General features: G+C 35.0%; 1 protein-coding gene across 1 annotated transcript in view; it reads right to left on the reverse strand.

Annotated features, from left to right (window-relative positions):
* Positions 1-26,956, reverse strand: part of Abce1 (ATP binding cassette subfamily E member 1) — a 32,818-nt gene that overhangs the window by 2,675 nt on the left and 3,187 nt on the right. Inside the window, exons 2-17 of the mRNA XM_005006787.4 lie at positions 21,706-21,810; positions 20,992-21,077; positions 20,065-20,162; positions 18,939-19,056; positions 18,463-18,600; positions 18,254-18,323; positions 17,924-18,020; positions 16,890-16,979; positions 13,320-13,441; positions 10,514-10,735; positions 9,410-9,469; positions 9,258-9,316; positions 6,577-6,687; positions 6,349-6,491; positions 6,103-6,225; positions 1,005-1,116 (exon numbers count right to left, since the gene is read on the reverse strand). Coding sequence (XP_005006844.1) covers positions 1,005-1,116; positions 6,103-6,225; positions 6,349-6,491; positions 6,577-6,687; positions 9,258-9,316; positions 9,410-9,469; positions 10,514-10,735; positions 13,320-13,441; positions 16,890-16,979; positions 17,924-18,020; positions 18,254-18,323; positions 18,463-18,600; positions 18,939-19,056; positions 20,065-20,162; positions 20,992-21,077; positions 21,706-21,808 — 1,752 coding nt within the window. The 5' untranslated portion in view covers positions 21,809-21,810. The remainder of the gene's footprint in view (positions 1-1,004; positions 1,117-6,102; positions 6,226-6,348; positions 6,492-6,576; positions 6,688-9,257; positions 9,317-9,409; positions 9,470-10,513; positions 10,736-13,319; positions 13,442-16,889; positions 16,980-17,923; positions 18,021-18,253; positions 18,324-18,462; positions 18,601-18,938; positions 19,057-20,064; positions 20,163-20,991; positions 21,078-21,705; positions 21,811-26,956) is intronic.

The raw sequence follows: 26,956 nt of genomic DNA on the forward strand, positions 1-26,956 counted from the left end.
AAGTCATGGTACCAAAAACAACAGAATTATGTGCAAGGTGACTTTGCTTATGTAGCCAATTTAGGACTCGTTTGTGACAGCAAATGCTACTGGGGAGTATGCACATGTTTCTAACCTGTTTCCATTGTTCAATTTTATGGTTATTTATTTAGTTATTTTTTTATCAGTACCGGGGATCGAACTCACGATCACATGCTTGCAAAGCAGGTGCTTATGCTGCTGAGCTAAATCCCCAGCCCCAATTTTATGGTTATTGAAGGAGCATGTTTCAGACTTAAAATATGCATTTTAGAGCCTGGTGTGCTGGTGCACCCTTATGAACTCAGCACTCAGGAAGCTGAGGCAGGAGGATTGTCACAAGTTTGAGACTGACCTGAGCTAGATAGCAAAACCCTATGTCAAAAACAAAAACAAAAAACCCCTCCAAAAAGATTAAGATTAAAAATATGCCCTGAATATCTATCTAACTGCTCCCCAAGATGACTGTAAATTGCACAAAATGCAAACATGTACTATTAAAATCTTTTTAAAAAATGAAAAAATGCATTAAAAAGCAAGAGAACTTAGTTACAATATTCTTTTTACTTTTTTTTTTTGGTCTTTTTCGTTTTTATTGGTACCAGGGATCGAACTCACGACTGCCTGCCTGCAAGGTGCTTATGCCGCTGAGCTAAATCCCTAGCCCCAGTTACAATATTCTTTAAAACTTCATTTCAATGGTGCCTCACTGTAATTTTTCCCTAGACAATTCAAATGTCAATTAATTTAGGTAGTACAAGAGTACTACCTAGATAGGTAGAAAAGAGTAGCTCTGCCTGCACCCATGAAGCAACAGCCATTATGTCTCAACTATTCTCTACATGACTGAATTATGCCATTATAGGCAATAAATGGAAAAAACACACGAATCTTACAGTCAAGGAAATACACTATTGATGTGACATCCTTACACCTGTTCATACTGGTGAAAGCTATCCATAATTTGAGGCTGCTTTTCCACATACCTTAATTGAGTTGAGTTTATTTATTCGTGGTCTATAGTTGTTTGGATCTCTTCTGAATGTAATTTCCAGCTGAGACAAAAATTTGTTCATGCCAGCCAAAAGGGTTTGAGGACTAGGGTGAGAAGTAAGAGAAAAAAAATTAATTTGATTTAAAGGATTTTTTTGGTGGGAGGAAGGAAATGGGATCTTGGTGTGTATCTCTGAGTATCCTTCAATTTATGGAGTCCAGGATGGTCTCAAACTCATTGGTGACCCTCCTGCCTCATCCTCCTAAGTGCTGGGATTACAAGGGTACACAATCACATCTGGAAATTAAATATATTTATACCCTAAATATAACAACATTTTGGGATGAAAAATTAAGAATCACTTCTAATCTTCTAGTTATACATAATCTGTATAACAGTATTATTACAATGTATTATAAGCCTATGTTTCAAAATGGCTTTGCTTCAACTGTATATATAGTTGGCTATAATATTTTTGTACAAAGTAAGCATAGCTGCCAGGGATTTAGCTCAGTGGTATAAGCACCTGCCTGGCAGGCACGAGGTCGTGAGTTCGATCCTCGATACCACGAAGAAGAAAAAAAAAAAAAAACCAAACAAAAACAAAAACAAAAAAACCAAAACAAAGTAAGCAGAGTCAAACCTGTATTTCTGATGTGTAAAACTAAACATTTAACATGAAGTTTTTTTATTCATTGTGGATTAGGGGTCAAACTCAGGGATTTGCGTATGCTGGGCAAGTGATCTGCCACTGAGTTATTCCCCTAACAGCTACTTCGGAAAAACAAAAGATCACTTATTACAGAGTATCAAATTAGCATTTTAAGGCAAAGTGAAAATATAACAAAAAACTTCATAAGGGTTTTCGGTAGTAACTCCTTTTATGCATTATTCATCCTTTTCACTTAAACCAGTTCTTAAATCATCTAGATCACCAGAGATGAATTATTTTAAGCATTTTAGAGATGATTACAAATAAATTTTGTTCTAAGACATTTCCCTAGCTTCAAGAAAGACATAATTCTGACTTCCGGGAGAACATGGCGGACAGATAACAGCAGCTACGGAGGCTCTCTGAAAGACTCGGCTCACAAGTCAGGAATAGTGTGGAGTAAGGAGACATGAGCTGGTGGAGATATGCTCTGCTGACCCAGGAACGAACTTGGCTGAGAGAAACCAACTTGGAATGCAGTCCTGGTGCTAGAACAGGAACAGAAAAGCCTCAGTGTGGAGGCTGGAGCCCATGCCATTGGAAGCAGCTGCCTCTACATCGGCTCGACAAGGAGAGAGACGCGCGGAAGCTCTGAGAATGGGAATCTGCGACCCGAGTCGAAAACAGGACGGGCAGGGAGCGTGCACTGACTTGTGGTGAGGTGAGTGAGAGAAACTGACACTCTACCACAGTTTGACTCCAGCAGAGGACATTCTGGGACTGGACAGACTTGCGGGAGCAGGGCGCGGTGGCGACTTTAGCCACATATCCCCCTCTCAGGTGGGATTGGTGAGAAGTGCCTAGCCTACCTGACGCTGCTGGCGGACCCAGTAGGCTAGCCCAACCCAGATCCCAGAGCCTGACGGTGGCCTGGAGGGGCGGGCCCCGCGTAGGCTGCCTGGTCTGGAACTTCCTGGTGTGCTGCGGTGGGCGGGAACGCCTAACCAGCGCAATTCGATCAGGCTGTGGCTGACAGGGAGGGAAACTGGGCCTCCTATATAAGCTTGCATATATAAGAAACAAAGAATATGGGAAGAGGCAGCAACAAGAAAGGCTCCTCGGCCCCCAATCCTGAGAAACAGGTAATAGCGGACACCGCACCAATAGACATAAAGCGCCACCTAGAGAGCCTCATAGATCAGTTCAGGAATGAAATTATCAATGACCTGAAGCTAGAAGTAAGCAGAATAGTTAGAGAAATGCTAAGCACCACCCAAGAAAAAACAGATGGTGGAATGGAAGAACAGAAAAAGAGGGGAGAATTGTTTGATGGAGTAAATAGAGAAAGCATAGAATACGTGAAGTAGGTTCAAAGGGACTACCAGGAAACTAAAGTCTATCGAAAACTGGCATAACAGCTTGAAAGAAACTAAGGACAGACTATCTGAACTGGAGGGCAGATTTGTAATATGGGAGAATGAAATGAAAAACTTCTTAAAAATAACAAATAAACAAACAGCAATACAAAGACAAGAAGATGATAAGAGGATCCATAACTTAAGAATTAAGAACATAAAAGAAGAAGTAGGGACACAAACAAATGAATTACAAAAGCTACTCCAGAAATAATCCAGGAGAATTTTCCTAATTTAGCAAAAGGTAAAGATACTCAGATGTATGAGGCATACAGGACCCTAGCCACCTACAACCCAAACAGAGCAACACCCAGGCATATAATAATCAAAATTCCAGAAATTCAATACAAGAACAGAATATTAAAAGCTGTCAGAGACAAGAAACAGACCACTTACAAGGGAACACCCATCAGAATTACAGCAGATTTCTCTGCACAAACCATCAAATCACGAAGAGCGTGGGGGGAAATAATTGAAGCTTTGAAAGATAATAATCTCCAGCCAAGATTGAGATATCCTGCACAACTGTCCCTGGAAATTGATGGAAAAACAAGGTGCTTCCAGGATAAAGAGGAACTGGGGGAATTTGCAACCACCAATTCAACTCTACAGAGAATACTGCAGGATATTCTAAAAAAGGAAAATACTAAGATTCCAGAAATAGTGGCAGAGAGGCCACAATGAATGCAGCAGAAAATCAAATGAAGAAGACAAACTGACAACAAACGACAGAAAAAGGGCTCAGCAGAAATGAGGCAGAGAAGATCGGATGGTAGGAACAGCTATTTTGGAAAAAAAAAAGACATCATAATAGCTAGTGCTGATTTAGTATCATCTTGTTTTGAAGTCCCATCAAATTTGTATTCTTCTGTCTCCATCGGTCTTAAAAGGTTGTATCTTATTGGATTTTATTATGTACGATAGTATAAGCAAAAACTTTTAAAGACAAGGAGATTATACAGAAACCATTGTTCATTTTCTGTTAGTCGATTCTAAGTACCCTGTAATGCTGTCATTCTCTTAAATGGTTTTACATTGTTTTGATATATTTAATGCTACAGTATACGAAGTTGTACTCAAGGATTTCAAGGAAAGAGACAATATGGTAACTACTTTTGTGTCAGGATTATCTTGTGGTGAAATACTATTCTGCTTAAATGGTTATGTTTTGATCTGCGCTGTTTTGCTGTTATGCCCTCTTTTATCTCAATCTCCACTCCATTATTTATTTTTTTATTTTTATCCTTTTAATTAAGGGAAAAATAAATAAAAATAGCAGGATATATTATAGTAACCCACTTTGACTTTCCATTATCTTGATTTAAAGCCCTGTATTACTCTCACCATCTTGTTTTTGACTGATGTTCCCCTATTCTATTTTGCTGGATAGTACCAGGTTTGAAAGTTTAGGCAACAGCTGTGAAGATAGTGAAATTCATTATGACGCCCATTCTCGTTGACTTTTATCTACTTTTGAAGACCTACAATGTCTCCAATGTTTTGGTTTTGTTGGTTTTGTTCTTTATTGTTTTGTTCAATTTTATTATAACTGATGATATAGGCAATTCTATTAGAGATAGCGGGAGGCATTATGGTAACCATTGTTGATCACCTTGTATTATGTTTTTACATTATCTATTTTGTCTACCCTTTTGATTTGACCGACTCTGTTCTGTTATATTTGGTTTTACTCTCTTCCAAAAAAGTAATAAGAACCGTGGGAGCAATAAAACCCAAAATGTGTAATAGTCATTGTACAAAAGAGAGGAAAAGAAAGTGCTCTAAATGATAACTGCATGTATATTTAAGTGTATAAGATAGAAAATGATATCACTGAGTTTTATTGGATCATTGAACAGAACTGTTTGCAGTATCATTGTTGGAATGTCCACTGTACAAGGTTTAATTTTGTGACCTGAACAATTATTTCTAAGATGGCAATATGTAATCCATTAACTAGTGATTTCCTACTGTTTATTTTTTTCCGTAAATCTGTATAACTTGTACCCTTTCTCTGCTTTTTTTTCCTCCTTAAATAAAATTAAAAAAAAAAAAAAAAAAGAAAGATATAATTCTCACAAATGATATAAAAATTTTAAATGAAAACAAAATTTTGAAGAAAGCAATCCAATTCCTCTGCCTATAACACTAGAAAACACTATGCTGGAACCATAGGAAATTGCTGTTATATGTGTAAAAAATGTTTGAATATTGTAATTTCTTATTTTTAATAAATTTCTGATAAACTGATTTGAATGTCTTCTCCGTATTACAAGTGCTTCCAATCAAGTTAGTCAGCAAAAGTGAGAGAACAGTAAAACAATGTGTTTTAGTTCTGCTGTATACCAGTACCTATTTGCATCAGATGTTTAAGATTTACTGTTAGTTAAACCACTGTTAAGAAACTAAGTTTGGAAAATCACAACAACTTTGGATCTTCTTTTTCTGTCATATAAATAATTTTCATGGAAACCAATAGTTTTCATGGAATTATTAAAAAACAAACAAACAATGTTTTGAAAATTCAGATAATGAAGAAAACCAAAGTTAAGCTAAAAGAAAAGGTGAGGGACAGGTCTTTATGCTTACACCCTTAAATCAGGATACCACAGTACACCCTGAAACTATTGTACGTGGTTCTCTCTAGTATGCAAAAAGAATCTTGTGAGTCATAAAAGATACACAATTCCATTTAAAAAAAAAAGCGAAGTGTTACAATTTATAAGCTTACTGGGAATTAATAATTTTTTAATTGTGAGAATTCATGCCTAACTTTTGAACATTTAAAAAAAAAATTTAACTGTGCATGGTGGCACAGACTTGTATGTAATCCCAACACTGTAGGAGACTGGGGCAGGAAAATTAGGAGGATTTCAAATTTGCGCCCCAGCCTGGGCAACTGAAGAGACCCTATCTTTAAAAAAAAAAAAAAAAGGCCAGGTATATAGATTGATGAGAAGGCTCCAGCAGGTTCAACTCCCAGTACCAAATAAATAATTAATTTAAAAAATATTTATTTTTACCTGTTTGCAACTGTGTTTTTAGATGGAACACCATCAAAAACGATGACCCGATCAGCTAAATAGGTGGCCATGATGAAGTCATGTTCCACAACAAAGGCTGTCTTCTTTGCGTGGAGTATAAAACTAAAACAGAAAGATTTGGAAATCTTTTATAGCTTTCTATAATCAAACATTCAAATATCATATTGAACACACAGTGTGCCAGTACATTTAATTAAAAGTAATACGGTGAGGAATGAGGCTTACCGTTTCACAACCCGAGCTGCCATCAATCTTTGCTCAGAGTCCAAATATGCAGATGGCTCATCAATTAAATAGACATCAGCAGGTTTGCCCAAACAAAGAGCTAAAGCTACTCGCTGCAGTTCACCACCAGATAATGTCTGAACCTAATGGAATGGAAGAAGTTTAACAAAATGAGGCCATTCAAAATCTAAAATAATAAAATTTTAAAAATAATTATGTTAAGAGCACCTCTTGATCAATGATATTTTCAATCTGCAAAGGCTTCATTACGTCAGTCACAAACTGTGGATGAGTATAAGCATCTCGTATCTTTTCATGTAGTAACTGGCGAACACTTCCCTGGTTTCAATGGAAAAAAGTAGCAAAACATGAGCACAGAATTTTCGCTTACAAATCTTAAAAAGCAGAACGAAACTCCAGAGCAAAGCTTCATGTATTTTTAGTGTTTATTTATGTATGCATATTTTGAGACTTTTTATACTCAATAATTATCATGCCCAGTAAGTAAAAAGGCAATAATCCTAAAATTTAAAAATAGAAAAGCAAATAATAAATGTTTCAGGACAGAAATCATTTGAGAATAGAAATAATTTTGACAGTCAAGGTGGGTCGGAGTAACTTTAGAAAATCAGTAGGAAACCACACAAAAAAGCCATGCTATTCTATGGCTGAATACTTGAGGACATGGATGGTTTTGAGAATTTAAAAGCTAATATTATAAAAAGCATTATTACATTTACCATAAGCTAACCTATTTGGTATAAGCATAATATTAAGTGCAGAGGTACTGAGACATAGAGATGTAGAGACAACAGTTCACTACAACAGCTGCAGAAGTAAAAAATTAACTTTAATTCACTTTCAACAGATGAAGACATTTGGGGTATTCTGTTTTTGGCTACTATTATAAAAGTTATTATAAATATGTGTCCAGGTTTTGGTGCCAAGATCCATGGAATTATTGCCACATTTACCCACCATTGGGGACTGAACCCACAGCCTTGGCACTGAGCTATCTCCCCACCATTTAAAAATTTTTTGAGACAGGTTCTCACTAAGGGTCTACCTTGCGACCCTGCTACCTCAGCCTCACAAAGTGCTGGGATTATAAGGATGTGGCACCATGCCGGGCTTGCACTGTTGATTTTGTATGGAGGAACTGTCACAGTGTTCTTCAAACTAGCTCATTCTATGTTTCCACAGCAATGACGAGGCTCTAAGTTTTTCATATCATTCATATCAACACCTGTTACCACCTGTTCCATTTTAGTCATCCTAGTGAATATCAAGTGGTTTTGGTTTATATTTCCACAGTAACTAGTGATGTGAAGTAACTTTACATATGTTTGTTAGCCATCTGTATTTCTTTGGAAAAATGTTCTTTCAGGGACAAAAGATTATTAGGCATTTTAAAATTCAGTTTAAAGAGTTCCTAGGGCAAGGTCATGAGTTCAATTTCTGATATCAAAAAAAAAAAAAACAACAACCCAAAAACCAAAACCAAAACCAAATCCCAAACCCAAAAACCAAACCAAAACAAAACCAGTTCTTCCGTCTTGTGAGTAGGCAGCCTTTTCCCTTTCTTGATGCTAACATTTCAAGGACTTCAGTTTCTCAGGAAAAACTGATCTCTTAAAAAAGTTTTATTAAGTTATACTGAGAATCAATTTATGTAAGTGTTAGCAAAACATATCTTTGGGATAAATCAAGGGCTTGGACCATGAATGTGCAAGCTATGGGCTAGATGAATGAGATCTAATAGATTTTTAGTGCTAGGATTGATTCAAATTTAATTAGTTGTTATATCTTTAATGACTAATAGAAATACAGATGCATTGCACAGAATTTAGTTTTGTTACCTAGTATCCATTAATTTTCCTTCTGGAAAAATTTCACATATCTGAATGGAAGTTTCTTTCCTTCACTCCCAATATACATGTTCTGCTGAAGGTAAGTATATCTATACTTTTATGACTGGCTTAAGAAATCACAGATTCTTTTCCCCTGTCAAGATTTTTAGGAGCAGCTACATGTCCCAATTCAAGTCGACCAGAGACTAAATTATGAGACTTCTTAAAGCTATCAGGAAAACAGAATCATTCCTTTTTCTCTGCAAATAGGAGCTAAGGAAAGGGGTAAACCCAGGAGATATTGGAAGCAGCATTATAAACCATAGGACAATAAAAACTCTCAGATAATAGAATTGAAACTGACCAGACAGAAAAAGAACATTAAGTTTTTAAAGGCTTATTTTGGAAAATACGACAATTTTTAAAAGTATTTTTCTACTAGTAGAAATGAATCAAGGACTGCAGTCTTTTTTGTTTTTTTTTTGAGACAGGGTCTCACTATGCAGCTCAGGCTGGCCTTGAACTCACTTTGTAGCCCAGGCTGGTTTCGAACTTGAAATGATCCTCCTGCCTCAGCCTCCACAGTGCTGGGATTACAGGCATGAGCCATCACGCCCGGCTAAGGACTGCAGTCTTAATACATTCATTTGCCACTTCAAGTAAAATTGCAGAATTATACTGATAGAAATTTAATACATACAGAAAAACACTATTTTTGGTGTTGGGATTTAACCTAGGGCCTTGGGCACGCTAAGGATGTTACTACTGAGCTATACTCTCAGATGTTAACACAGTGAAAGGCTAAATTTTGGCAGTATGGTGTCATGCATGCCTACTATAATCCAGTTATTCAAGGAGGCGAAAGCAAAACAACAGCAAATCTGAAGCCAATATGGAAAATTTAGTAAGAACCAGTGTCAAGAGAAAAAGTAAAAAGGATCAGCTGTAGTGCAACCGTGGATTTCAAGACTCAACACCACAAAATAAACAGACATACAAACAAAAGCTAAGGCCATATATAATTTTCTTTAATAACCAAATGAAAGCATCACAACTCACAGTTGATTTGGGACTGATTTTCTGTGGCTTATAACTGACATTTAGAACAGGCACTTCTCCTGTGAAATAACACAAGTATGTAAGATGTAAAAATCTGCCCAGATTTTTCAAGTTTACTATAGTCAACAATAAAGACACATTTAAAGCCATACCTCCTTCATCAGGTTTCAGTCGCCCAGCAAGCATTCTGATAAATGTCGTTTTACCTGTACCTGGCAAAAGGATATACAACACACGGACTTGGAAGATGCTTCATATTTCAAGTAAACCATAATGTTATGTTTTTAACTGAGAAATTTGCTGTACGTCTATACACTCACACAGAGGAAGTCTGATGACTACAAAGAAAAGTACTTAAATCTTTCATGTTTACTCTCAAGTAACAGTCTAAGCTTATTAGGAGAAATAAAGACCAGTATAAGCTTATAATGACTATTTTAATGAACGATAGGTCTATAGAGTTTAAAACTTGTTTTTTTTTTTTTTTTGGTACCGAGGATTGAACTCATAATCTTGCACTTGCCAGGCAGAAGCTTATGCCGTTAAGCTAAATCCCCAGCCCTCTTAGTAGTAAAAAATACTTAGCTAAATATAATGAACATGGTATGTTAAAATAATATACAGTATTTTATGATAGCTACCATTATTTGAAGTTCACTGAACAGCAGACTTTGGAATGTATCTGAAAATTTCTGTTGATTACAATGGTAAACTGCAACAATACTCAAGATAAAAATCTCCTTATACAGTTTTGTTATATTGTAAGATTACAATAAAGATTGTTCATTTTTAGATTATGAAAGCAACCCCAAATATTTAGTAGTCAAATTCATTTTATAAGTACACGTTTGATGAAAAGTTAGTATTAAAAATGTTGGTGATGTAAGACAAAAGTACACTGCATTTAAAAGAAGTTCTATACAGCAGTACACAATTATAGAAGGGAAAAAACCTTTAACTGGAACGTCGGCAAACAATCAGTTTATTCTTTCTTTCCTACTCATTTTGAAAGATTAGTAACTGATACATTAAACTATACATAAAAAACCCCACTGGATAAAAACATCTTACTTTCAGTGAAGGTTAAAAAGAAAATATTAATTTGAGTGACAAGATTATATATAGCACAAAAATGTAACACTACACCATGAAATTTATGGATTCAAAACTCAGCTTTTCTTCATGGAATATATAAAACTAATTTACTGGAGTACAAAAATGACTCTTAATATTCTCAAAATATAAGAAAAACTTACCATTTTCCCCTAGCATCACCATGATTTCAGAATCAGTAAACTCTCCAGCTACAATTGCTAGCTCAAATTCTCCCATTTTTTTCTTCATTCCTGGATATTTATACATACACATTTTTTTAACTTCTTCTTCATTTGCTGTCTCAGCCACTTTAAAAACAAGAGATGCATCTCGGAATCTCAAATTTTCTGTTGGAACATAGCCATCCAAAAAAATGTTTATGCCTGTCGGAAAGAAAATTGTCCACAGGTTAGTATGGACTATTTAAAACACCAAACTTTCCCCAAATCCTAAGATTCTTGGATCTATCTATCTATCTTTACTTATTTGTATGAACTTCTGATATATGCAAGCCAGCATATAATTAAAGAACATCATTTTTTGTGTTATTATTTTTTCAGTGCCACGTACTGAATACAAGGCTTTTGTACATGCTAGACAACACCATTTTACACTAAGCTACATCCCCAGAATGATTTTTTTGCATTTGTAAGTTTAAACATTTCATGTATATACAAATGTTTGCCCATATAATCACACACATATATGAAGCATACTGTTTCATTATGATTTAAGATTATGCATGGTTTTTTCCATCAAATTTTGTGTGAAAGCATGTTATTTTTGCTGTATTTTGAAACAAAATTATAATTTTTTTTAAATAAATGAAGTAAGGGAAACACTCTAGTAGCTGAAGTTTTAGAAATTCTGGCTTTTATCTGGAATTCAGAGCCACATTAGGGGGCCGTACCTTCAGACTACAACACAGGTATACATTAAAACTTTGCCAACAGAACTTACATATATCTATTTTACCAAAATCAGCAGGCTTTTTTACCTTTAACTATTTAAGTAATAAAAGCAAAAAATTAAAATCAAAACAATACAAAAATAAATGAAGGACCTCATTTAGTAGCCATTTAGCCAACATGCCAGTCTGTCAATTTAGGAAATGTAGTTACAAAGAAGTAAGTAATTTTGCTTAAAAACAGCAACACAATTTTTGTATTTCTATTGCACTGTTTTGTTGATCTAAAAATAAGGCCAAACTATCATTACTTTTATAGCTCACAGAGAACTTTTTCACATGCTCTCTTAATTTTTCTTTCAATCTGAAAGGAAAGCAGAGACTTAAGTGCAGTTTCTTTGACTTAACAGATGAGGCACATTCAAAACCTTACTATGGCATAGATGTGGTGGCACATCCCTGGAATCCCCAGTACTCAGCGAGGCTGAGAAAGAACTGCAAGTGTAAGCCTCACTTGGGGGAACTCAGTAAGACCCTGTCTCAAAATAAAAACTAAAAATGGGCTGGGGGTGTAGTTCAGTGTGAAGGGCATGGGTTCAATTCCCAACATCACCAAAAAACCTCATGAGGAACCATTTATTGAATGGCACAGTATATCGATATGGCATTTATAAATGAAATTGTACAGAATGACTGCTTAGTACCCATGTCATCATAAACCTGATTCCACAAGTGTTATATATGTGAAGTAAGGTATTCAATATTTTGTTAATCACAGAGGATAAGACATTAGTGGTTCTGACCACATCCTTTAAGAATACTGGTAAGAATTTGGGCTCGGTGGTACACACATGTAATTGCAGCACGTGGGAGGCTGAGGCAGGAGAAAGATCACTGTGAATTAGAAGACAGCCTAAGACTATAGAGTAAGACCCTGTCTCAAAACCAAACCAAATCAAACCAAACCAAAACAAACAAAAAGCAAGGAGAATTGAGCAACCTTACAAATATTTTTAAAAAATATATATCCATTTATCTTAAATGTACAGCTGAATTGTTTCTCTATGCTTAAACTATTAATGTACTTTTTATAAAAATTGTAAAACCTATCACCACCTTTTTATGAAAAGGATATGATGCAATATAAAATTTAATTTTCCAAAGGAGTTTTTTAGGTATCTTCGTCTCCTTTGAAGAAGAGACAGGAGACAAAAGCAACCAATCAAATAAATTAAATAAATTATCACCACTTAGGGAACCACTGAGACCACATGAATTCTTCCACATGAATGATATTTTTTTAAACAGACTAAAAAGTCCTTTTAGTGTTCTAGATTGCCAGCCAAGACACAGCTGGCGAAAAAAAAAATACAAAATATAAGAGATGTAAACATGAGCAGAAGGAAGACAGTCAGAAGAGCTATGCAAGGTAGAGAACACACTGCTACAGTTTCAGGAGCCATTTTGTGATTAGGAGTTTCTGCTTTAACTTGTAGGAAACAGAGGAAAGAGGTCAGAGAGAATCTCTTTCCTGACAGTAGAGGAAATGAATGAAAGTTTAATATCCTTAATAGATTTTTAGATAGCCTTACTTCCATATTTAGGATACAGCCTTACTTCCATATTTAGGATACATATTAGGAGTCCAGATAAATTTGAAACATGAAAATAAACTGAGCACTGAATGAAGTTTAAGAATTTCATTACTAGTTATCAGCTTGTCAAAGACAAATGATATAGTAGAAATGGAAATACTGAAGATTTTTTTTGTGGTTCTGAGGGCCTCACATGTATTAGGGAAGTGCCAGAAGACTTGTAATACAACAAAAATAGTGAAATTATAACTCTACCCATTCCCAACAGAAAATTCTCCAAAAAGGACTTTTTTTGTAGCAAATAACATATATAACCTTTTATATATACATTTGCCTCAATGATTAAATTTCAATAAATCATTTTTGTATAAATATTAGGATAATACAAAATTACTTAGCGTCAATAATAATACATTTTCTAATGTGGAAGAGAATACAACATATGTGAAAAGTTTTTCAAGTTACCTTCTCTTACACTAAAAGGCATAGTGACAACCCCATAAGCACTTGGTACACCATATAAACAGCAGATGAAGTCAGAGAGGTAGTCTAATACACTTAGATCATGCTCCACCACAATGATATATCTGAAAATCAAAACAAACTTTTATTTTTAAATTTAACATAACATATACAAAGCTCTTTATGTAACTGCAGTATTTTTACAACAGTTGTTAATTTCAGGTAAATATATATTTCAAACTTCAGTGTAAAGAATATATTAAGCAAAACCCAAAAAATTTCCTTACATAGGGCTTGTTATCCATGCCCATATTTCAGTTTTCCTAAATCAAAAGGAAAAATACCAGTTAACATAAAAATTTGTGAATATATGAAATACTTTGCTAACATTGAGGTAAACAATTATAGTAGACAATTCAGTATGCTTAATACAGTAGCCTAAATTGTTTAAATAATGCCTATAGACACCTATAAAAAATTTCTCCATGTTTGCGTTAGTGGAATCATTCTCTTAAAAAAGATTCATTTTATTTTCATTGATATATTCTTGGTTTTTTTTGTTGTTGTTGTTTTTGGTTTTTTTGAGACAGGCCTTCATTATGCAGTTCAAAGTGTCCTTGAACTCAGTTTGTAGCCCAGGCTGGTCTCAAACTTGCAAGGATCCTCCTTCCTAAGCACTGCCATTACAGGCAGCCGCCACCACACCTGGCCATCACTGATACATCCTTTAAATTAGCAAGTCTAAATTTGTTTCCAAATCTGATGTATCAATTTCATTCTTTTCTTTCTCTGACTTAAGTTCTAGTTAAAGTTCTCTTAAAATGTTAGTCTTCTGGTGCACTGCTGTAGCTCTCAGTTTCTCATGAAATGAGTAGTATCTTTAGATTCTTTTTAAACTTCCCGTCTTTGCCACTTCATTTATAGCAAAACTGGAAAACTAATTTTTTTTCCTGAATCATTTTCTTTATTTCGTATGTTTAAAGGGTTATTTTTTTCTCCTAGTCTTCTAAACTTCACCTGTTGAAATTGTGTTTAACCCTTACATAAGGGCCATTTAAAATTCTATCCGCTGTAGGAATACCCTTCCTGATATATAATTACATCTTCTCCCACTTTTAAACTTGTAAGTATCTGAACTAGTATTTGTCAAGTCTCTTGCCTCTTTGCCTTTAGATTACAGATGAAAATCAAAAACATGATTCTGGCAGGCCATTGTGGTTTTTCGAGGGTTTAGAAAGAAATCTACAGCAATAAATCAGTTCTCTAAACATTTATATTCTACAATTAATTTTGAGTTACTTGTTGATCTTTTAATTTTAACTCTATAAAATCTGCTCATTCTTCCTATCTATCTTTTCTGTGTTCCTTGCTATTTTTCCAAGGATATGACCTTTAAAATCTTATAGCATTAAAGACTGAATGTATTCTTTTGACACAGAACTTCAGGATGGAGAAAGACTTTCTGTGGCTCTTTATAAGACACAGCTCATTTTAACTCTAAATAAGACCAGCGTATCTGTGAAAGTGTCTTGATCATTCTACTTTGTGGACCCAATTTGTCTTAATATGTTATTCCTCTTAAAATTAAGGTTAGTGCCTTCTTTCTCCCAAGTAAGTCTTTTGTAATAGTACTTTTCCTCACTAGTTTTTTTGTCTGAGATTCATCCAAACTTGCAATTTATTTCTTCTGTTCTTCTTATACCAAAAAAAGCTTCTGATCTTTTAATTTATTCACTATAAATGTACGTAAGCACTTCATGTCTTGTTTTCTAGTGATCTGCCTAAAAATTTCCATATTAAAATAAGTATCAGCTAGTTGTGAATTACTTTTCTTACAGCTTTCCTTTTCTGTATAGTTAAGACATTATGTGAAAGTCATTTATGAAGGTAGAGAATATTATTTGGGACTTTCATTTTAATAAAATAAAGAGGCATAGAAATGGGTTTGGGTTGAGAACTACTGACTTGACGACTTGCATACTCTTTCCAAGACTGGAGTATGTGTTCACTCCTGTGCTTACCATATTGTGGTTCCTGAATACTAGGGACTATATGTGGACACTTGCATTCTCTAAAGACCCTATTATAATGCCTAAGAATATGTATAAGGTGAAAATTATGGACAGATATGACTGTCCCTTTACCACTGACATTGTGAATTCACTTTGAAGTATCTAGGAGGAGGGCCAGGGATTTAGTGCTTGCCTGGCAAGTGGGAGATCATGAGTTTGATTCCCGGCACCAAAAAAAAGGAAAAAAAATAAAAATAAAAAGAAAAGCTAAGTATCTAGGTGGATTGTTCTCTATAGTACCTGTGCTCTTTTGAATTTAAGGAGCTGAGCTTTCCAACAATTCTAAAAAATTCTCAGTCATGACTGTTACATATTGCTTTATCCAGACCTTTTTTTAGACTCTTTAAGATACAGGTGAAATAGTCTGCATTCCACTCTCATTTTTCAGTGTCATCTGCTCTTGCTGTCTGTTGTATTCTAATCTTCAAATGGTTTTTTCTGTGATCCCTAACTCATCTAACCTGTCTTAGAAAGTTGTAATGTTATTATATTTTTTAATTTGTAGAAATTTTTTGGTTAACAAACACTTAACTATAGCTTTGTAAGTACCACAGTCTTAGGGTTTTGAATTCTTTAAGTATATTACTTATTATTTCAGAACATCACATACAAGTTCTAATCCTACTATTTTGTTATGTCTGCTGACTGAACTTGTACATGGTGTCTTTCTATAATTTATAATCTTACAGCACAAGTCTTTAATTAAAGTTCACAATTCTTTATTTGTAGGAATCCTGTGTAATCAGAGTTAAGGATATAGGAATCCTGTGCAATCAATGTTGAGTATACATCCCTTCAACTTGATTTTTTACTTGCTTACACTAAGTACTACTGACTAAAAATTCCAAGATCTCTTTGTATGTCACTTTCTCACCTTGAAGGATTTTAAAAACTGCATATATAAATTCTATAACAATGTGACCTACTGGCCCATAAACAGAATTTAAATTTAAAGGGAGCCACACTTCATTTTCAATGTGCTTCCGTTACCTTTCCAAGTTTTGGCAGGAATTTGTTTCCAACTTGCCTTTCTGCTGAGAAAGTAGTCCTTGACAATCCTGATATACCATGAGTGATACAACTGAGAAGCTATGTCTTTATCTCTCCTAATAGTTCTCACTCGTTTTCAATTCCTTGGGATTTCTTCTGGGTCCTTACAAGATAGGCTATGTATTTCAAAGACTATTTATTAAATCAGTTATTAAAGATAGGCATTCTAAAAAATTGTGCACAGAAAAAAATCTCTGTATTCTAGTTATAGTTTTGTCATATAGTAAATGAGCAAGAGTACTTTTAGCCTTAAACTTCTTTAATGGGAATACTACTGTAATTTCTTAACATGAGGGTCAAATAAGACAGTAAAATTTTGCAATAAGAACCCTTGTTCTACATAGAGTAAAGTAAATTCTGGTGGGAGCTTTAAACAACCACAGTGGAAAACATATATATGCTTAATTTTAAAAACTCTGTCTGAAGAAGAATATTCCAGATATATACTTACCTATCTGGATTTATCAGAGATCGAATAGTAATAGCAGCCTTTAAACGCTGCTTGACATCTAGGTAACTAGAGGGCTCATCAAACATGAAACTATAAAAAAAAAATTGAAAGATAAATGACATGAGTTAAATTGCAAAGTACTATAATACTAACAACATCTGATTTAACTAAAAATGTCAATACTAACAAAGACAATCTACCTATAAAGGTAAAATTTTCTGTAGTTTGTTCAGCAACAGAAGGAACAAAACTGTATGAAAAGAGGACCTGTATGCCAAGTTTGGGGAGAATTTCTCAGATTAAACTAATTTACAAATTGACACCTGATCATGATATCCTGAACTAACAGTCTGAAATAGTTCAGAGATCTACTCTCTTAACTAGTTAAATGCTAGCTGTATTATAGCAAATGGTTTGCTTGGAAGGCACTGCATAGAATTTACAGAATACTTTGAGAAGAGCTAGCCTGTACTAGATGCCACAATAGAAACAGAAAAAGACGGCAGCAACAAATAGTTTGGGAGAAGAGGGAAATTAGAAGGCATGAAGGAAATGCTGCTGTCTCACTTTTCTTTTCTCCTTCTCACTGTATACTATCCTAACCTACCTAATAAATCTTGTTTTACTTGAGGTATTTATAAAGGTTGCTGGTCTGGTTGGAGAGGTATTTATTTATTTATTTAATTTTTGATATTTTCAGATAGGGTTTTGCTATGGCTAGCTTATGTAGCCCAGGCTGGCCTTGAACTCACGGTAATCCTCCTACCTATGTCTTCCTGAGAATTCTTAAAACTTGGATTGGAACGGTCATAAGCTACTTATTAAAATAAATGATAGCTTATCTCCCCTGCAGGATTAATAGGTTAAAAAAAAAATAGATAGTGGATACACAATTGCTTTAACATCTCACCTCAAGATTAAAGACTTATATGAGCTCTATTAATTCTGTTGAAAGTCTCTGCATTACTTGTACCATTACAAATAAAAATGTTAATATAAGGTTTAAGATATATAAAAATTATAAAGTAACCTACATATCAGCTTTCTGTATGCAAACGACAGCACAAGCAAATCTCTGCAATTCTCCTCCTGAAAGATCTTCAACATTTCGTTCTTTTAGGTGGGTTAAATCTACAAAGAACATAGTGGCATTGTGTTCAATGTTATAAATTTTACTTTACCTCATCTGGGCAAAACTGCATCATCAATCTGGGTTTGAATGACATTTCAGTTGAGAACTGTGTAACATAGATAACCATGACTACAGATTTTCCTATTTATTTCAAGAATTCATATAAAGATGTATACCTGCATGACTTTAAACTCAGTGTCTATTAAAATACTCATATAAGATAAGCACTCACCAAGTTGTTGACATACAATTGCCTGTGTCTTTGTTTCATCCTTTCGATCCAAAATAGACCCCACCGTCCCCTGTCAGATTATATCAGAAACAGTTAAAACTATTGCCTTTAGTAAGAAAGCCACAAAGCAAAATACGTTTACTTTGATATAACTATTATACTCTGCCAAAAACCAAAATATATAAACTCTCCCTAAAAAAGCAGCTCACCTTTGCTGCCTTGGGAATCTGGTCCACATACTGAGGTTTGATAATGGCTTTTAGATCATCTTCCAGAATCTTAGTAAAGTAATTTTGTAATTCAGATCCACGGAAATAAGTCAGAATCTCCTGCCAGTCAGGAGGATCCTAGAAATACATATATTATTATCTGAGTATAACTTAGTAATATAATTGCAAAAAGGATGAATGCTAACACAAAATATATATATACCCAAATACAATATATATTCAAATACAGTACTTCTGGCTTTTAACTTTCAAGAATGGCAGTGAACTAATTTCAACTTAAAAGCAAACCATCTCACAACTGTTTAAGGAAATTAAGAATCTTCAATTATGTAGCATTAACATATACATAGTTTTTCATTAAAGCATAGACCATGAAAAAAAATCACATGCACAGCTCTCCCTTTCAAATCTCATAAAACATCCAAAGATTTTAAGTCTTAGAAAGTAACACATACATCGTACTTTCCAAGGTTTGGCTTCTGCTTTCCTGCTAAAATTTTTAAAGCTGTTGATTTTCCAATACCATTAGTTCCAACTAATCCCAAGACTTCACCTGGACGAGGGATAGGCAACCTGTTACAACATACAAAAGGAAAAAAGAAAACAAAACTATAATAATTAACTCAGACTTAGGTGGAAAAAGTTATAGAATGTCAGAAGAGGATTTTAATGCACTTGCATTCACACACATCCATTATATAAGCTAAGAAATATATGCCAGGTATTATTGGCTATTAGGGAAAAAAACAGCCAACACTATCTTAAACTGTTAATTGTTAGAAATGCACCCTTGAACAATTATTCCAAATTTAATTTGCTCAACTCAAAGTCCATTCTAAAGTAACATTTTTTTTCTTTACATATAAGGCTGTTGTAATGTATAATAAAATGTTTTTGTACAAAATTACATAGCAGGTGCAACCTCACATCATCATTTCTTTTTCTCTTGGCCTGCCATTTACTTACAAGGAGAGAAGTACCACATCAACCAGAAATGTTCCACTTCATTCTCCCTGCTGCAGTTGGCCCCTTAAAGCTGGCAGGTTGAGAAATATCTTTTTATTAGTAAAGACTAAAGTCCCAGACTAAAAATATTAATGTTCGGCAAATAAAAACCTCAAAAGACGAAGGGCCCTGTGATTTAGTATGTCCAAGTTTAGAGGAATATTCTCTGTAGGATAAGTTTAATGGATAAAAAAAAAAATCAAAGGCAAGTTCTTTCAAAAGTTATTTTGGGGATAAGGGTCCTATGAATAACAGTGATTCCCAGTCCCGGTTATGTATTAGTATCACTTGGGGCCTTTTGGGGTTCAGTTCCTAAACTAGAGATCATGATGTATTTCAAGTGGGCTAAAACTTGGGCGTCAGCAGCTTTAAAAGTCTTTCAGGACTTAATTCTAACATTATCCAGAATGAAGCACCGACATTTACAATATGCTTCTGTATTATGTTATCTTATTTCCCCTTGATGGGCAATTTGGAACATTTTTTCATCCCTATTTTTGCATTTCTCTGAAAATTCTCAGTGTATTTACTCTTAACTTGACTAACGGAAAAAGGAATGTTGACTTGAAAATATACCTGTGAAGTTTGAAGGCATTGGCACAATATCGATGTGTTGTTTCTTTTTCCAAGTTACTTGGTAAATTGACAATTGATAAGGCGCCAAAGGGGCATTTCTGTGTTTAAAGAAATGATTTTGTATTAATTTGTTGAAATATACATATGACTAAAATGGATTAAGAATATTTTCATAAGAAATCTTTCAAATGGGAGCTGCACAAAGACATGTTTTATTTGGGTTGATTTACTTAAAAGTAGTTTCTTAAAGGCTAAAATTGTACTGATTAATCTAATATGTTCCTTTGTGACTGCTGTAATCTCAAGACAGACAATGAGTTTTTAATACTTTCCATTTTCTGTCTGTAGCAGATATTTTTCCCTTACGAACTTCAATTATTCCTTCCCTTGTGTGCTTCCTTTTCTGCTTTAGATAAAGTCCTTTAAGGTCACGGATTATATCTTTCCTTTTGGGGTGTGTGCACATGCGCGCGTGTGCTGTTTTCATCCTACCAATTGATACCACATACTGACCAAGAATTAATGTCATTCTGTTGTGACTTTTTTTGGTGTCACTATGCAGTTCAGACTGGCCTTGTGCTTGCTTTGTAGCCCAGGCTAGTGTTAAACTTGTAACAATTCTCCTGCCTCAGTCTCCCAAGTATTGGGATTACAGGTGTGTTGTCACCACACTTGGCCTGTTGTAACACACATCTAACGCACACAAAAATGGTTCTCCAATTCTAAGTTTGTGTTAAGAAAAGAGAACGTTCATAGAAAAACTTAAATGATGGAGACACATCCAAAAACTCTCTAATAGCTTCTCTTTTCAAGTCTGGGTAAAACCCAAAATGCCTAGAATGCCAGACATGTTCTTTAAAAATATTCAGAATTTTCAGGTTTCATGTTTAGATTATAAACCTAATCCAATAAATTATTATCACTTACCTTAATACAAATACCACAACCAATACAAAGAGTTTCAGAAATCCATGCTATTTTGCTCTGTGGTGTAACTTCTATGCATAATTTTCCTGGTAAAGAAAAAGACACACTTCAGTCATCTTCCCTAATCTAGAATTTTCTGAACATTGTTATTTAGGGAAAGCTGGTTTTGAGTTTCCACACAGAAGGAGATTTTTTGGGGGTGGGGTACTGGGGACCGAACTCATTTGTACTTGGCCAGGCAAGCACTTACGCCAGTGAGCTAAATCCCTGGCCTTAGAAGCAGATTTTCAAAAACAAAGGCCACACAAATATATATAAGATAAAGTCTTATATCAATGCTTCATGGGGCTATATTTCTGAATTAAATTTCAATTTATAATAATTTAAATATTCTTGTCAGGCAATAGGGAAATGACCAAAATATATTTTAACTTACTACTGGAGAAGAAAATAACACTAGTAAAAACATGATAGATCTGCAAATATTTTAAGTTGATTCTACTAAATAAAATATTTTTGGTGCTGAAATTAAACTTAGGGCCTGCTATATGTTAACTCAATCTTTACAAAACAAAGAAATTTTCTCTTCTTTAGTATTTAAAGAAACCAGTGGGGATAATAAAATACAGGTTAAAGTGCACACAAAACTATCAAACAAGTTGATTTTGTTTCAAAACTTAGTTTTATCCTTAAATAATCTACCGTACAACTCACCCATTCGAACCACAGGACAACTTTTTTTGCACTCCTGCCGACATTTCTTAGGTTTACATTTGTCATGGTTGACAATAGCAATTCTGGTCAGTTTGTCTGCCATAACTGTAAAACAGTTAAGAATATCCAGCTCTTCTATTACAGTTCACAAAATTATAGCAAGTTCAAAGTGATTAGTTAAGAAAAATAATACATGGGTATAATAGGAGACTAAAAATAATACAATCATCTGGAAAACATGGGTATAATAGGAGCTAAAAATAATATAATCATCTGGAGACTTAAATAAAAAGACAAACAATGAAATAGTAAGGTGAAAACAAAGTTGTACACATGTACTTCAAAACAAGATTTACATACCACTTACAGTATTAACACAAAAACATCTGGGAATGTATTTAATATATATGAATGAAAGAACCTTTTAAAATGCTACATAACATGAAAGACCTAAGAAATAAAATGAAATGCTATCTCAGCTTTTTTTTTTTTTTTTTTTTTTTTGCTATCTCAGCTTTTACAATGAAGAATACTCAATACCAGAAATTTTAATCTTTCCTGAATTAATACAATACAAGTTTTCCAATCCCATGGTGGGGGGGCATATGCCAAACAAATCAAACTTAGGAAAAAATAATAGCCAGGAAAACTGAAAAAAAAAAAAAAGGTCAAGTATGGGGGAACAGATTAATCTGAAAGATTTTAAAAATTATATAAGACCTCAGTAATTAACACTGATGCCAACATCAATGTGGGCCATTAAGATAGAAAGATCAGAAATAAAAACTAACATATATGATAAAGATGTTTGCTCCTCCCCCATACTAAGCATTATACGGTATCTTATGGATACTGCTGATGAAAATGGCAAATAAAAAGGAAGAAAAAGAAAATGGAGAAAATGAAGAAAAAAAAGAAAAAAGGGCAAATAAAGCTGGGCGTGGTGGCTCATGCCCACAATTCCAGCACCTGGGATACAGAGGCAGGAGGGTTGGCTACACAGTGAGTTCAAGGTCAGCCTGAACTGCATAGCAAGACTCTGTCTCAAAAACAAAAAGCAAAACAAACAAAAGACAAATATTAATTATTAAGGCTGTGACCATCATTCTGGTCAAATGGTAAAGTATAAATGTAAAAACTGCAATGTCCTGGGAACTTGTGATATGGCTAGATAGTGAATACACTAATAGCAATGAAATTCAAGTGAGATCAAGTAACTATGTTTATACTGTTAGCTTTTAAAGCTTTAAGTCTTGATGTACAATAGCTACATAACATTAAGGTCCACATGTAGCTAAAAACCTTTTCCACTATAGGTTTGGGCATATTAAGGTCAGTAATCCCAAGAAGTACCTTATATTCTAGATACAGGAACCCGAGACCAAAAGACTATTTACAAAAACATTCTGTTGGCTTTTTCTGTGATCCTTGATTCTCATATATTTTTAACAGACTGCTCCCCCTTGTAGACCTCTCAAGGCTTTTTCCAACCCTCAATATGATTAGACTGGGAGGAGGACACGTGCTCTTGCTCTTCAGCACTATGCTAAAATCTTATCTCCTGTCTTCTTGAACCATCCATCTGCTTCAGTCATTCACTGGCCAGCAGAACTTTTTATTCTTTGTTGGTTTCAGGGTTTGGCTAATTTTCATCCTCCCTTTTTTTTAAAAAAACAACTCCCAACAATTTCAATTGTCAATTTTTCAATTTGGTAATTTCAATATGCTTACTGATGATCATTTCTACTAACAGCTTGTTCACTAGTTTCTTCAATCTTCTACCTTAATTGCAGCCACTTACTTCTTTGATTATATGCCAGTATTACCAACAATTGCAATCCTTTCCCAAAATGAATTTTAAATACCTTATCCACTGATTACCTTTCTACCTTTTCAGCTCAGTTCCCCACAACAATCCATCAACTATCTCCTCTTAACTATTTTACATTCTGTCTCTCAGCCCTTGATATTGTTTCCTTAGTTATACAGCTAAAATTCCACTGTTAATTATCTGTACCTCAACTACAACCTTGATTAAATCAATTTCTTCATCTATGCAAATGCAGCTGATAATGGGTAGAAACCACCAGTATCCTGTGCCAACCAATAGCTGTATAGGGATGCCATCAGGACCCTCCTGACCTTGGGGATACATCCTTTCTACAAATGAGCACTGTATTTGAGTATCATCTATGCACATCCTCCTGTATATTGCAAGTCATACACAGATCTAATATAGTAATGTAATTTTTATGTTGAATGGCAGGGAATGACAAGAAAAAGACTGCGTATGCTCAGAGATGAAAATACTTTCCAAGTATTTTCCATCTACAGTTGATTCAATCTGCAAGTGTGGAACCTGTAGATACAGAATCCCCAGATGTGGAGAGCCAAATGTAGCTAAAGCCATTTGTACACGAGAATATAGTTCCTAAGAAGAATGTTCCCAAAATTCTCCCCCCCATCTTTCACATCATGTATCACTTTACTGGTTCACTCCTACCAGACGTCAAGCATTCTGTATTATCTGACTCTTTCACTTCCAGTTTATTTTCCTCTTTGAACACTATATTAAAGAACTACCTATATTCAGCATCTCAAATTTCACTCTACTTCAACCTTTAAGAGTCCACCATTTCATTAAAGCAACTTGTCATACTACTGCTACTCTTTACATAGCTAAATCAAATGGTTCGTATTACTTATCAGGTAATTACTAATTCTCTGACTTAGCTGATCTGATCAATCTATTGCATTTGACACAAATTATGACTTCCACTAACAACTTTTTTTTAAAAAAATTTTTGGTACCAGGGATTAAACTCATGACCTTGTGCTTGCCAGGCAGGCACTTCTGCTGCTGAGCTAGATACCCAGCCTAACAACTCTTTTGTAACTTGGTTCCAGGACACAACACCAATTTGGTTTTCTCCCTACTTTCTTGATCACTCTTCATTTTTCAGGCTTCCAAATGTTGAAAACAGAGTAAAACTCAGCGGTCTTTTAAAAAAATTTTTAAAAATCTGTATTCATTCTCCAGTATGTTCTATTCTTGTCTCATTGTTTTAAGTCTCACTTTTAGGCTACAAACTCAAAAATAATAATCATTTATATTTTGATTTTTAAGACAAGGTGTAGTTTAGGCTGGTCTTGAACTCATGGCTAACCTCTTGCCTCAATCTCCTGAGTGCTGGGATTATAGGTGTATGTTAGCACACTCAGCTTCAAACTCCCCAATTTTGATGTCTAGTGAGGACTCCTCTCTTGGGGCTCTAAGCTTGTTCACCTATTTACCTGGCTACACATTTCCTCTGGTCCTGAGAGACGTGTTGAGATCCCACACCTCAGGTTGACAGCATATCTAGGCCATCCTATTAAAAACTTGAGTTCTCATGGGAAGTCTATGTGCAAGGCTTTGGGAACTGTCCCACACGCGTGTTCTGAGATCCTGTAATTAACAGGTCATGCCTTCTTCTGCAACCAGCTTTGTCGTGCTCTAGTCTCCTAGGTTTCTAGGTTCATTCTGTCCTGAGCCAAGAACTGATCAAGACAAGCACAAATGGTAGCAAAATTTCACTAAAGAAAATAAACAAGCTCTGCAGAGAGAATCTGCACTAAAAGTAGGAACTAAAAGTAGGAAAAGAAGCACATCTTACATTGTGAGTATGGGCCACCATGCAAGAGAACAGTGGCACACTAGTCCATCAAAAACCTTTCCAAGTTTTTCAAGAAGTCAACATGCAGAATTTTGTTCGATGTATGTGTTCTGGAATCTTGTCACGCTTCCTTTTCCCAGTTAGCCATGCCTTCCCCTTCTGTCTTAACAATGCCAGTAACATTAACTCTTTTTTATTTGGATTCTCATGCCATTTATTATCATCTGTCTTATGTGGCAATGTGGGGACATACTGAAAATTTTTGAGTTCACTCTCATGAAGGAGCACTGGCCAGGTGGCTGTGGCTGTCAACACTCCTAGAGCTTTTCTGAGCAGTCGGAGACAATGCATTAAAAGGGTCTGCAGCTCAGGAGGTAGTGAGGAGCCGGTCATGGTCCTTCCTCTTTAGGTTCAAGATTCTGCTTCCCCACTATAGTTTATTTATCTGCTTTACACAAACAGTTGTTGCATCAGGGATGCACTGCAGGGATGAGCACTAACAAGGATCATAAACTCAGCACCAGTAACAAATTAATAGTAGAGTTTAAAAGAAAAGGAAGACATTTTGTGAGATAGAAACAAAAATTGGAAGACAGGAAGTTGCCACATGTGAGCTGAGGGCTGGGAATCCAAATAGGTTCCCACATGGTTTTTTGTCCCTGGCTCTTTTTATCAGGTGATTAACGATCCTCCCTCCCAGATTGGTACCTGGATCTGTCATAACCCCATTGGCTCTGTGGAACATCATAATGGATCCCAGGCCACAGAACCCTAAATTTGAGTGCCATTGCCTATGTTCACATTCCTAGGAGGATTTTGTTTGATTTGTCTTCCAGTTTGTCCCTGTTAGGGTCTTATCTCTGAGATCTATAGGTTGGTTAGGAGGAGCCCTGCAGCAATACAGCAGCCCTAGAGTAGGGAAAAATACCTATCCATATAGATACCTAATATATAGGTTATATATTACACACATACACACTAAATAGTTTTCCTTAGGTAGCCCCCCTTTCTTTTTTGGATTTTATTAGAGATAGGGAGGGGTTACTGTCTTAAGTTTCCTAAATCTGGCTCCCTCCAGCTTAACTCTTGCTAGTCAGGATTAGCCAGAAAACCTAATAAGGCTTTCATGCTCTTCTTTCTTCCTCTAGGCTCCTTTTCTCTACTTGCTTATGAGCTAATTATATGATACAAATACATTAAAGTCTCTGAATTCAAATCAGAAGAGTACTTAAAAAAAAAAAAACAACACAAAAACTTCCTCTTGTAGGTCTAGCACACATTTACTAAAATTCTCTTCTTTAGCAGCCTTCCATGCAGTTAAATGGCAAACCAGCCCCCACTTACTCTGAGCTAATTATATGATACAAATACATTAAAGTCTCTGAATTCAAATCAGAAGAGTACTTAAAAAAAAAAAACAACACAAAAACTTCCTCTTGTAGGTCTAGCACACATTTACTAAAATTCTCTTCTTTAGCAGCCTTCCATGCAGTTAAATGGCAAACCAGCCCCCACTTACTCAAGCTAAAGCCATTTGTAGTCATCTTTTTTATTTCCCCCAACAGCAAATCCTATTACATTTACCTCCAAAGTAC

Source organism: Cavia porcellus, unplaced genomic scaffold (genome assembly GCF_034190915.1).
Source record: "Cavia porcellus strain 051 isolate PalLab524CR breed Dunkin Hartley unplaced genomic scaffold, mCavPor4.1 scaffold_14, whole genome shotgun sequence".
Classification (NCBI taxonomy): Eukaryota; Metazoa; Chordata; class Mammalia; order Rodentia; family Caviidae; genus Cavia; species Cavia porcellus.